We start from the raw sequence: 13,934 nt of genomic DNA on the forward strand, positions 1-13,934 counted from the left end.
GAGCAAAGGCGGGGAGGTAGAGTCAGTGTGACTTGTTCCATTGAGAGGAAGGAATGGACTGGGATGAAGAGGAAATGGAAAATGTGAGACAATTTAAAGAGAGCATAAAGTAAAATTTGGTAAGAGAGAGGATGTAAAGGTCAGGGAAGAAAGAGTCAAGAGATTAAAAGCAACGTTCTTGACTAGAGAGGATGGTGTTTGGGCACAGATAGAAAGTACAGTGGAGCCAGATCATGCTCATATTTAACCTATGAAAAGTCAATGGTATGTACTTAGTGAGTGGCTGAGAGAGGGGAGAGGAGCAACTTAAATATGCGGGCAATTCTGCTCAATGTCCCATCCAGAGAGCCCCGACTCTGGAGTGAGGAGATACTCATTCCAGAATTGGAAGCTGGAGATCTACTACTCCCTCAGCTGGTCTCAGTTCCTATATACCTCTCACAGTATGAACCTTTCACTATGCTGATTGTGATCCTGGTGTTCAAAGCAAAAGGATTTTTTTCATACAATATGACCCCTAAAGGCAAGCAAACTACATATTCCAGTGTGAAATGAAAAAAAAAAGAAAAAGCTATCATTTGCCAACTGGAGAAAACTTTACTCTGCAGTTTTTACCTTACTTACTTTTACTTTAGCCCTGAAGGTGCAACTCCACGGCAATTGACAAGGGAAAGTATCCTTTGGAATGCCTTGAGTTGAGAGTAACAGAAAACTTATACTAGTTTAAAACAATAAAGGGAAGGTATTGGCTTTTCTAACTAAGTCTAGTTATGAGATGGGCTTCAGGCATGTTCTGATCTAGTGGCTCAATTATGTTACCAATGTCCTTTCTTACTGTATGTCCAATCTGCCTTCCATTGTGCAGCTTTGTCCTAAAGCTGGCCTCCCTTTATAAGATGGCTGCCAGCACTTACCAGGACTACAGGCTTCTTATTACATATCCAGTGAGAGAGAAAGAGCTTCCCTAAACAATCAGAAAAATTCCTGGGCTTCCTCTGGTTAGATCATCTTCAGTCACATCCCCATTCCTGAACCAATACTAGGAAGATGGGATGAGGTTATGTTGTTTATCATGAATAAATCAAGGCCTCCACTGGATGTAAGAATCAGGTCATTGTCACCCAAAATGTACATCAAGGAAATCCAGGGTCCTTTTAGAAAGGGGAAAGATCATAGCTGATACTAAAGAGGCAACTAACAATGTTCTTTTCAGAAACCCACAAAGCCAGGAAGATGAGGAACTTAGTTTAAGACATGAGCATTTATCCAGCTGACATTTACCAAGTTACTGCTCTGGGCTGGTTGCTGCGCAAGGTTTAGAGCCATAGAAATGAGTAAAATATGACCTCTCTTTTTTTTTTTAATCAAATGGGAAAGACAAACACAAAAACAATGTGATAAGGCATTTGACAGAGAACAGCACAAAGTTCTGAGATGCAGAGAATGGAGCAAATTACTATACCTCAGTCCCCACACTTTTCTAATAAAGGTTTTTTTGGTTTAACTATTGCTGACAGGGACTAGAAACCTCAAGAGATCAAACTGCATGGAGCTGGAAACCTTAGGGCCTCAAGAAATGTTTTGAGCTTTAGGGCCTGAAATGCATTCTCCCACCACACAAAAAAGATACGAGAAACGTCTTCGTTGCCTCTTTCTGTTTTACATATTGGGACTCTGCTAGTCATTATTTATTTGAAGAACGAGTTCTCCTGCTAAATGGGTGCAAACCACTGTCCTAGCCTACCCACTTCATTTTACCAAGAAGAAAATTAGACTGCATTAAAAAAAAAAAAAAGAATGGATTTGTCCAAAGTCATACATTTACTAACACTTAAGCCAAGACAAGAATTCAGAGATCCTAACTTCCAGCCCAGTGCTCATTTCATTGACTCACTTTCAGGCTTTAAGAAAGAAAATTGATGGCCAGTTTATGATAGGCAAATGCCCATTGATGAAAGGATCTGAAGAAATCAGGAGAAATGGAATTAAGGCTGAGAGAGGTAGAAGATGGACTTCTGAAGAAAGGGACTCTCTCCTCCAGCTTCAAGAAGTTTAGAATGAAGTTAGGGGCTGGCTGTTTGAGTCCCCTTCTTCTGGAATATAACAGAAATGCAGAAAATTTTACTCCAACCAATCTGAGGGCTGGGAGGAATAGGCTAGAAGTTGCCAGGCTGAGCCCAGGAGTGGGCAGGACCAGCATGAACAGATTGGGGTTTTTTTACTCTCTTCTCACCCACTATGCCTTATGGCAGGATGAAGAGAACCCTGGAAAAGCAGCCTCAGCTTTTTCCCAGACCAGAGAGAACATGCAGAGGGTGGGTGAGGAGTGAAGAATCCCACACTCAGAGAAGATGAAGATGTCGCTGAGTCTGTGAACCCTGACTGAGCCACACCTAGACATTCATGGGAAGAAATCCACTCTGGGATCTGTCTGCTTCATCAAAATCCAGCTCGCAATAAAATCAATAAGTCTAGTTAGCCTATGTGAATGGTCCATCCTATCCTTCTAAGGCAAACTGTTTCTGCATTCATTTCCTCTGGGCATGGGAATATATATGCAATGACACACACACGTGTCTGAAGGAGCCACTTATCCCTGCATCTTTCTCATGGTGTCTTAATTCATGAGCCTATTCTCTGCACGTCAGTAAATTCAGAGAATAGGCTCATGAGTTAAAAACTGAATGGTTTACTTCAGTAAAACCTCTGCCACTGTGAGGCCTTACTGGGGACCTTTCAACAACTCTGCCCAGGCCTAGGGTCTCCTGGGGCCACTGACTTAAAAAAAACCAGCACCCCACCCTCTGGATGGCAGAGACCAATTGCAATGCCTTCCTTTTCTCTTTGCTTCAGTCTCCCTCCCTTCCTTGTCTTTCTCTCTTCTCCTCATCTCTCCATTTCTCTCTTCTTCCTTCATAGTTCCCCTTCCCTGTCATAAGCCTTGCTGGGCCTCCAGCTCCACTGGGACACGTGTGGAATAGGGTCCAGCCCAAAGAAACACAAAGAAAATAAGGGGGCACATCCATTTGCCAGGACCCCTGGCCCACCAGCCTGACTGCCTTCTCTGTCCCACTCAGATATCCCAGGATGGATGTCACCCGCCTCTTCCAACTACCCTGCTGGTCTGCCTGTGCTTCCTCAATGCCTACAGCCACCTAGCACCTGAGGAAAAGCCCAGGGATGAAGGGAGCCTGAGAAGCAACTCCTCCAAGAACCTGTTAGATTTCCCTTCTGTCTCTATTGTGGGTAAGTAGCCTGGCCTGGAGCCCGGTCTCTGGGCTTTGGCCCATGAGAAGGGGCTGCAGGTTGTCAAACATGCTCCCCAAACTGATACCAGGATCCATTGCTGTGAGTCACAGCTCCTTTGTGCTCATTCCTCAAAACAATCCTGGTGGAATAAAGTGCTCCTTAACTCATTTGGTATAGGAAAGCTCTGCCTGCCACCAATCTAATATGCAGTTAGCATGTTAGAGGCTGTGAGAAACCCTAGAGTCAATGCACTTGGTGAATTTGCTTTAAATTAGCATTTCTGAAACCTATTGAATTATAGAACTCCTACCAATGATAAAAAATTTTAGGAAATGTTGCAGAATATAACCAAGTCTGGGATGAACTGATCCTTTCATGCCAGGGTTAAGAGTTAAGAATGACTACTCAGGGAAAAATACCTGGCATTGGAGATCTTCTAGTTCAACTTCTAATAATAAGAACATATATACTTATTTTGTGCTAGGCACTGTGAAATGAGTATTGTTTTTAATCCTATTTCATTTCACAGTTAAGGAAATTAAGACTTGGAAAGGTTAAGTAACTATCATAAGATTACATAGTTCTTAATTGGCAAAGACAGAATTCAAACCCAGGTGTTTAACATCAGAACCTAAGCTCAAAGTTAATATCCCTTACTAACCTGCCTCTCATTTGGAAATGAGGATATTGTAGATATATCAGGGAAAGGGCTGGAGCACAATAACATTGATTGATCACCTTCGATGTACCAGGCTTTCCACTTTATAAACATATCTCCTTTATCCTCAAGACAACTCTTTGAGGTAGGTACTACAGTACCCTATTTGCAGATGAGAAAACTGAGTCTTAAGGAGGTTAAGTAGGTTGCCCAAGGCCACACAACTGTTATATGTCAGATTCAGAATTTAAATCAGGTATACCTGGCTCCAAATCTCTGAGAAATGGAGAATAGGAATCAGGAAACACAAATCCATCCATGTACAATACACTGAGTCCACTTTCCAGGGCCTTATTGGACTTCCCTTTTGCTTTCCGTCAGAGGACTCTTTGATCTCACTCTCTGGCTCCACATCAGCAGCCAGGCTAATAAGAGTCCACTGGTCTATGTCTCAAGATGTGGTCTATTCAGCCAACCCTTCGTCCTTCCTCGACCCTGGGACTTCCCGGGCCCCTCTGCTCCTCCCACTTCACTGCAGCTCAGGGTCCTCAGAAACTGGCTTTGCTCCTTCTGTCTCTTTTTGAAGCACTGAACAAGAAATCCAAGATCAGCAGAAAAGAAGCGGAAAAGAAGAAAAGCTCTTCCAAGGTAGGCCTGGGAGTTCTTATTGTGGGGGTGGGACTGGACTTAAAAGGGAAGGACCCCCCAGTTTCTGGCTAGGAACTAAATGAAAGATATTCCAGGCCTACATGCCCTAAAGAAGCTGAACGCTACCAAAAACTTTCCAGGCCTTGAGCCCTGAACCAGACCCCCACGGAAACCCAGGGAGCTGAGGTTTGCTAAGCAAAATAGCTTACCTGCTAAAGAGCATCTTCCTATGCTAACTCACACCCTGACTGAAAGTTCACCATCACTTATTCTTTTGGATGAATGCAGTGCTTCCCAAACCTCAGTCATTTCAGAGCCATTTCCACAACTTTTGCTATACTGAGTTTCACCTATTTAATATATTTGTTTAAAATTAAAACTTAAAAAAAAAAGCTATGATAGAAAACCAGTGTCATTTGCCATAAATAGAAAATAACCATAAAAACATAAAATGAAAATAAAACCTTGTTAGTGAATTCTAGCTGGTTGGTGTTGCTTGACAAAGGCTCTAAATCTGAGGCTTGCTCTCTGTGTTGTAAGGAAGATTAGAAAGTGTTGAAGAGGCATTAAGGATATATTGGCAGCAAACTGAGCCTTTCCAGCTGAAAGAGATTGAAAAAAGAATCCTTTCTCACTAAGTGACTCAGTGTCATTTAATATTCATATACTGCCTAAAATCATACCACCATGGTACAGGTTCCCACACTTTGAGAAATACTAGATTAAGGCATTGTTGAAATGCACACATTATTCCTATTTGCATATCAGATCAACTGTAACCAGAGTAGAGAGTACTGGACTAGGCATTGGGAGGTGAGACCTGGCACTGTGTTATGATAAAGTTCCTTCTCCTCTTTGGGCCTTCTGTAAAGTGAACAAGCAGATCAAGTGATCGACAGAATTGAAAAATCTATTTACATGCAAGGTACTGAGAATACAGTAGTGAACAAGAGAGATATACCTCTGCTCTCATGGAGTTTACATTCTTCTGGGGAAAACAGGAGAACAGTAAGTAATTGGGTAAAATAAATTCAGATGATAAACGCTGTTAAGAAATTAAAGCATGATGATAAGACAGAGGGAAGGGAAGAGTGGTCACAGAAGTTCCCTAGAAGAAAGCAGCGCTTAAAGACTGAGAAACTCAGTAATCTTGAACAGCAATGTCCAACAGAAATGCAATGAGCCATGTATATAGTTTTAAATTTTCTAGAAGCCACACACAAAAAAAGGAAAAAGAAACAGGTACAATTAATATTAATTTATTTAACCCAATAGATCCAAAATACTGTCATTTTAATATGTAATCAATATAAAAAGTTAGAGATGCTTTACACTCTTTTTTGTGCTGTCTTTGACTTTTATGCTCTCAATTCCAATGCTAATTTTTCCTACTTAAAATGAAATATAGTCCTGACTAAACAATAAAATTGTGTTTAACAGGAAAAGTAGTTTACAGTACTTCAGTTTAAAATTTATAAACTAATTAAAATTAGATAAAATTTGAAACTCAGTTCCTCAGTCGCACTAGACACATTTCAAGTTCTCAGTAGCCACATATGGCTAGTGGCTGCCTGTATTGGACAGCACAGCAAAGAATGTCCCCAGGAAAGGGAGTAGCAAGCTCAAAGCTCCTGCAGCAGTAACTCATTGTGTTTGGTGCATAGAAGGCAAGCCGGTGGGGCAGTGTGGTAAAGACAGGTGGGAGAGGTGGGCAAGCCAAACCACAGAGGGCCTCAAGGACCAAAGTAAAGTTGATGTTTCATTCTAAGTGCAAAGAGAAGCCACAGCTGCGCTTTAAGCCTGAGTGTAATGTCATCATAGGTCTTCCAAGAGGTCCCTTTTGTGTACTGGAGGATGGACTGTAAGGGGGCCAGAGCAGCAGTCAGCGAGCGGCCTGGCCCAGGGTAGCAGCGGTAGTGAATTAATGGGTGGACTCTGCATCTATTGTGAAGGCAGAACTGACAAGGATTGCGGATACACTGGAAGGGGAAGGCAACAGAAATAGTAGTTTAAAACTATGGAGCTGAATGGAATCCCTAGGGAGAGAAGAGAGCTTGGCCGGAGCCAGTTAGGTTTGATGAGGATAGAGGCAGGTGGGGTATTATTGGAGGAACAGGCAGGACTCGCTATGGTGCCAGGGGGGCATGAGTCTGAGCAGGTAGTGGGCAGCGGGTTCGGATATCTGGTCGGGAACCTTGGACCACAGTCCAAGGAGTTCCCAGGCAGAGATGAGAAAGAGTGGGGCGAACGCGGATGGCTTGGGCAGCCCCAGTGTTTCCTCGCAGAAAAAGGCTCCGACGAAGAAGGTGGCGCGGCCCCGGCCCCCGCTGCCCACTCCCTGCGTGGCCACCCGCGACAGTTGCAAGCCTCCCGCTCCCGCCTGCTGTGACCCGTGTGCCTTCTGCCAGTGCCGCTTCTTCCGCAGCGTCTGCTCCTGCCGCGTGCTCAGCCCCACCTGTTGAGCGCTTCCACCTCAGGGTGGCGGGCGGGATGGGGCAGGGATTCCAGGGTTGGGGATCCCCGGGCCCTGAGGCCCTTCTGGGGCGGGCGATCTCTAGTAGGTGTAGCTTGCAGGGACAGGGCGTGGGCGTGGCTACTGGCGTTGGGGAGGAACTTTCAGGAGGAGGGGTTTCAAGGAGACGTGGCTTGGGCTGGGCTAAAATCCAAATATATGCAGGCTGCTTGAAGGTGTGTGGCTGTTTCTTTAAAGAATTCGAAAGATCCTTTTCCCTTCACCGCGGAAGTCCCGCAGGCTACGCACATGCTCCCTCCTGGGCCTGGGGAGACCCAGTTACCCCAGCCCTAAGTCTGCACTTCCGGTAAGCGCTTCTCTCGGTCTGGCCGCGGGAGACAATGCTGCCCCCTACTTTAAAGCCTGGGAACACCCGAAGCTGCCTCCAAAACCAAGGAGGCAGAAAGGAGCCATTCCGGAAAGGAGAGGCGCTCCCCCAAACCCGGAAAAAAAAAAAAGGCTGCAACTCCATACACAATCTCACTGGGCTGTCTGTGCTAAGGGATCTGCGAATACAAACTGGGCTGGCTGGTTGTGACTGGGCATTGCCGTGGGTCCCTACAGCCAGCTGACTCTGGCCTGAGGATCCTAGAACTATAGGAAGCTCCCCCAAAAAGCTAGGCTAAGCATCCAATAAAGGAGGACGGTAGACTACTGGAGAGGTCCCAAGACCTCAAAGAATCAAAGGAAAAGCCATACAACAGGCACCAGAAAGAACAGGACCTTGAGGAACGCGAAAAGAACCAGGTCAAAGAAACCAATGGGCAATGTTTTCACAGTAAGGCTATGGGATAAGTCACCTCCAACCACTTCAGTTCTTGCATGGAACCATCCATAATTCAAATTCCCAAGAGAGAGAATCTGATTGACCTGAGTGGTGCTCAGGAAAGGGTGGCCCATTTGATAGACAGTCCCACAGTCATTTTATAATGTGGGAGGGGTAATTCTCCAATATAAAAACAGATACAGTTGCTGGAGCGCAAAATCCGAACTGGCAACTATGAGAGAGCTAGACTCTGGATTTAGTCTGAAGATACTTCCAGCATCAGAAGTTCTGCAACATAATCTGAAGTCACAGTTTTCTGTTTTTTAGGAGAGGTATTCTTTCTTCAGTTGAATTCTTAAAGGGGAACCTCATTATATAATACACATTAAAACAGTTTTAAGTTACTATCATGTTATAATGATGCACATGAAAATATGAAACCAGAGGGAGAAGGGTACAGCTCAAGTGGTAGAGCATATATTCAGCATACACGGGGTCTGAGGTTCAATCCCCAGTACCTCCATTAAAATAAATAAATAACCTAATTACCCCTCCCCCCCAAATGAAACCAGAGATTAGAGATTAAGAGTTTCCCTCCTATATCAGCTTCAGCAACCAGTTTGTTTCCATCTTTTGTTTCGTTGCACAGAACTGAAAAAAAAATCTAATTCACACAGAGAAGTTGTAATAGGATTTTAACAGCTCACCCTGTGATCTCAGAACAGTCTTTATTAAACAGAAACACCAAGAGGTTTATTTCAAAATCTGGTGCAGGTGGTGTCTGATGTGTTAAAATTTGGCACACAGTATATTTAAACAGGTATGTTTTTATTACATCTCTTAAATGGCTTCAAAGTTTTTAAAAATTGAAGCTTATCGTTCTGTAGACACAATATACTTAAAAACCACTACCCTGAGGGGTAGCAAGTCCTCAGGATCTCAAACCTGTTATTGGATTGTGGACCATGGGCCAACCTAATTGGCAATCTTTGGATCCTGATCCTTACTCTAAGTTCCTCCATCTATTTAAACAACCACAGATCTAGCAACTTCACCCAGTCAGGAAATTATCCCCAGCCATACAATAGGAACTTTATAAAGGAATTTAACTCCAAAAGCCAATCCTATGGGTGAAGGAGACAGGATAAAGAAAAGAATTTGATTTTAACTGAATTAGCCAAACCATCTGTAGTAAATTTCAATTAGTTTAGAATAAACCTATTTCTCCCTTTCTTCTTCCATGCACCAAGTATATTTATCATGAGGTATAGGGTGTGTGTGTTGGGGGCTGGAAGTGGGGCAGGAATGTATTTTGTTTTCTCAATAAAATCATCAAAAGTTTATGTTCACTCCAGAAAGGAGTTTTATACTGATGGCTCACAAAGAGACAGTAGCTATTGTCAGCTTTCCCAGCAGGCTATCAGAGTTGTGGAGTCTGGGAGGTGGCACCACCTGATGGTGGTGGTGGTGATGATCATGATGATGATGACGATGATGAGGATTGTGCCTTGTTATCTGGGGAGCCCAGCAAATAGCTTCATTCCTTTGGCCCCTGAAGGTTTTCACATCTTTCAGAGCTCCTCTTTAGAATTCCTGGACTCAATGGCTGCATAGACTACCAGAACAATAATGAAAACACAACTACTAGAAAAATTAATATAATGATAATGATGATTAAATAACCTTCCCAAATCACCTAATTTGGTGAGATCATATTTACAAGCTATTGGGTGAGTTGATTCCTCCCCAAATCAAAAAATAGAGCCTTATAACTTTAGGGGAAAGTTTAGTTGGTTTTTTTCCTCCCTCATTATTTATCTATCAACATGGAATTCTGCATAATGTATACATGTCAGAGGTTGCAGAGGGAAGGGAGGGCAGTGCAGCCCCTGAGGAGCTGGGAAATAAATAGAAGAGGGGGACTTGATGAGGGGAAGGGGACACTGAAGGCACTGATGGGCCAAGGGCTACCACTTTGGAATCCCAAAGCAGCCTTGGTTTCCGAGCCTTAAATGATCTTGAAATTATTTGATCTCTGTCTTCCAGAGGTCCCCCAGGAAGGCCCAACTGTACTTGAGCACCCCAAGTAATCCTCAGTAATTTCAGCCAAGCCAGACTCATGGAGCCCCCTGCACTGGCTCCAAGATGAGTGCAGAGCCTCTGGAGGGCCCTGAGCCGTTCCCTTCTCCCCGGGATTCCTCTGAGGTTGTTTCCTGGTTTTTGCCAAGGACCCAGGTCTGCTGCTCACAGCTGAAGGCCTGTGTAACTTGTGATTATCATAATATCATACTAATATGCCTATTGATGGAGCAGCTGCTCAATGCCAGGATGATAACCAGACTCCCAAATTTCCTTCTTGAGGTAGATATTAAAGAAAATAAGGAACTGGGACTCAGAGAGGCTAAGTAGTATGCCTCGACTTCACATCTCAGTGCTGAGATTCACACCCAGCCCACCTCATTCCAAAGTCTATGCCCTTAATCACCAGGCCACTGAAAGCCAGGCATAGGGGATTCTGTCTGCTAGAGCCAACACCTTGCAGGATCCTCAGCACCAAGATCTCTTCCCATTTTTTTCCCTAGTACCATCTCTTCTCCACCTCAGCAGGACTCTTGAAATTGCCAGGTACAGCAACCTGTTTAAACGGATTAAAGGGAAAAAGAGAACTTTGATGTTGTTCACATCACTAAAAAGTCTAGAGGATCTATTTAGTTAGTATAAAGCATGGCCGGATCCAGGTCTTCCAGAATGTCTCACTCTGTCTCTCAATTCTGTGTTAGTGTTACCCTCAGGCAGGCTTCCCCTCATGGGGGCAAAGGAGCAGCTCTAAGCTCACATTCCTGCCATGGCTGGCAAACCTACTGAAGAGTGCCTTTTCCTCCATTTTCAGGACACGTGGGTCTCTTTTACAGTTGCCACCTGCTGTGCATCAGGCACAGGAGCAAATCCTACAACGCTTGTATGGACTAGCAGAATAGGCATCACCTGGGAACTTGTTAGAAATGCAAATTATAGAGCCCCATCTCAGACCTACTAAATCAGAAGCTCTGGGGGTCGGCAGCAATCTGGTTTAACAAGCTCTACAGGTGGTTCTGATCAAGTTTAAGAACCACTGGGTTAGTGGAGATACATATAAGCCAGCAGTTAGTAGAAAAGCAGGCCCAGGTCCCCACGGAGAGACATGCTGAGTCAGGGCATTCTGTTGGACATACCTTGGGTGTATGTTCCCACTCACCTCTCTGTTTCTCTGCCTCATAATAAGGCCAGTACGAGAACAACTGTGAGTGGGGGCAATCAAACTATCAGGGTACAAGGCAGTTAGGTACCAACTGTTTATGGGAGTTGTCAGTAAAAGCCTACCACTGAGTACTTGGGGACTTTTGGGACCCTTAGGAGGTTATAACTGCTCCAGCAGGGAGAGGAAGCCAGCAACCTGGGGAATCTGGGTCTAAGCACAGACCCACTGGGTCCAGGGTAAGTTCCTGGGGTCACTGTTGGACAGTTTTCTATATTGTACCATGCCAGATTTCTAGAAGAAACTCCTAAAGTTCTGGGGTTGAGTCTGGACCAACTTGAGCCATGTGCCTTTTTGGAGAGTAAATCCATGGGGAACTTACTGAAGCTGACTGACAAGGCCTGATCTCAAAAGTACCCCTGGCTGTCTCTATCACTTCAAGATTTCCTAGCCTTGTTCTCTGAGGTAGTCCTGAGTGGGTCTCAGGTAGAAGAATCTGAATTCCTGAAATCTCTGACCCTGAAAGCAGAGCTGACCCCTGCCTGCTACCTCCTGCAGTTCTCCTGGCATAAACGGGCCCTCACAACCTCTCCTGAGTTTTAGTCCATGCTACCTCAAGCCTTCCAGGCTCCTCATTGCTTTTCTCCAATGGGATTTAAAAAGGGATCCTGGCACCTCTAGCCTGGCAAGGCCCTCCCACCACAGCCTACCATTTGGAGGTGGGCAAGGGGCTTGGTATGCAGGAAAGAGCACTGGCCTGGAGGCAGGCAGGACACCTGAATCTACAGGGTGGCTTTGGATGTCATATAAACCCTTGAGCCTACATTTTCCATATACAAATGCTGGATTTGGCTCTATAGATGTTCTAAGGTCCTTCCAAGTTCTAAGATCCTATGATTTTTCTAAGTGTTGTCTAATTTTCTAAGAATTCTAAATTTCCTGCCCTCAAAATAGCTCCCTCCCACCCACTGGTGCCTGACACAGCCCTGAAATCTTGATGTAAAACTCTTTATATACATGTTGTATCATTGACACTTAAAACAAGATACAGATAGATATTTCTGTCGCTGCCCCACATCACATGGTGAGCTCACAGCAGACTCAGGTCTCCTCCCTCCAAAGCCCAGTCCACTGCTCCACAAACCCTCCTCCACCACTCCAGGCCTTAACCTCCCTTCTCCCTTTCCTGGGAAAAAAGAAAATCCAGCCTGGCCAGAGACTATAGGATCCTTGACCAATTCCTTCTTTCCCCATGAAGCCCAGACATCAGGTGGTGGGAGAGTAGGAGACAAAACAACTTTCACTGTGGGTACCTGGTCAGTGTCACACATGTGACAATGTGACAGATTAGGACACCTGAGATCAGAGATAAGGCGGAGACCAGATGTGAAAGGAGAGGGTGTTTTTTAAAAAGAAAAGGTTCTGAGACCTGGCATCTCCAAAGAGGAAAGGAAAAGGCAGGGATAAAGGAAACCAGAACTCCTAGGGGACTAGATGTGGGGGACTGCATGGGGTCTCACAGGAGGGAACATCTGGAAAGGTATTTAGTGAGTCTGGGAGAAGACAGACTTGAGGGGAGTGTGCTTGCACACAGGCAGTGGCCCCTTGGAGGAAACAGCATGACTACTGTGCAATATAATGCATTTAACCTCTGTGGCTCAGACATACAGCAGCCTCCCCCTTTTCTATTGAGAAGTCATTGTCCCAAAGACCACCATAGAAGAGGAATGGAGGTTCGCACAGTGGGCAGCACTCTGGTGGCAGCCTTGCCTTTAAGGGACCTGGATTATGGTTCCAGATTAATTAGTCAAGTGTTGGGGAGTCTGAAACTGGGCTCCCTTCCTCCTAAACCTAGACCTATGGGTGTGAAAAGGGTATTGGATTCTGGTCTCAGAGTCCTATCTAGGACAAAAGCCAATTCGCTTTCTCAAAGCCTATTCCTGAACTGTAAAACAGGAATTCAAGTCCCTGTAAGCACAAGCCCCTACTGTCCTTACTTAGCAATATGCCTGGCACACAATTAGGTGTAAAAGAAATGGCAGTGGACTGTTGTGGATCTCGGTCTGTGTCGTGATCAGTTGAGATCTGGGTCCCATGTCATTTGTTGCTACTAATAGTTTAAGTACCAAAGTTTATAAATTATTTACAGCAGTCATAGCATATATTTATGTAACCTAATGCAACTTTAACCATATGCATGCAGGAAAAAAAGGTGAGAACTGGGCAGGACACCTTGATGAACATCTAAACCTGAGTTAGCATGGGATCTGTTGACCTAGTTTTCAGCCCTTTACTCCTGTTAGACCACAGGCAACAGAGTGTGACTCAAGGGTTTTGCTTGACAACATGTCTTTAGAACTTAGTGTGAGCCCTGACTCAGCGTACTTTAAAAAATTAGAGCAAACAAGCCCTTCTATCACTCAGATGCATTTGCACTCAAATAGAAGAGTTGGAGTTATAATGCCAGATACAGCCAAGGGCGTGCCAAGCATGATGCTAAGAACTTATGGTTGGGAAAAATGATCTATGAGGCAGGATCGGCTTCAACCTCCATCTCATGTTCTCCTGTTTCAACTCAACTCTGAAGGAAGAAATACCAACCCACTACCTTCTGTCAAAATATCATGCCTTGAGTGGAGCAATCTTCACTCCGCATTTGTCTCATACAAGAGCATGGCCCTGGACTCACACCAACCTGAGTTGGAGTCTAGGCATCACCATGATCACTGTATAATCATGGGTCAGGCCACTTGGTTTCTGAACCTCTCTGCTCATTAGTAACATGGGAGTAACACCACCTCATAGCCAGAGGCTGAAAATACAAAAACAAGCTACAAGTAGGAATATTCAGTCAAGGAGGGTCATT

At 44.6% G+C, this 13,934-nt stretch overlaps 1 protein-coding gene across 1 annotated transcript; it reads left to right on the top strand.

The window, feature by feature from the left end:
- The first annotated feature begins 3,077 nt into the window (after positions 1-3,077).
- ASIP (agouti signaling protein) lies at positions 3,078-7,242 on the top strand. The gene is given in 4 exon segments (XM_074347165.1): positions 3,078-3,106; positions 3,109-3,246; positions 4,494-4,555; positions 6,841-7,242. Coding segments are annotated over 4 exon segments (396 nt in total). The 5' UTR covers positions 3,078-3,087; the 3' UTR covers positions 7,018-7,242.
- Positions 7,243-13,934: the final 6,692 nt, after the last annotated feature.

This window comes from Camelus bactrianus, chromosome 19 (genome assembly GCF_048773025.1).
Source record: "Camelus bactrianus isolate YW-2024 breed Bactrian camel chromosome 19, ASM4877302v1, whole genome shotgun sequence".
Classification (NCBI taxonomy): Eukaryota; Metazoa; Chordata; class Mammalia; order Artiodactyla; family Camelidae; genus Camelus; species Camelus bactrianus.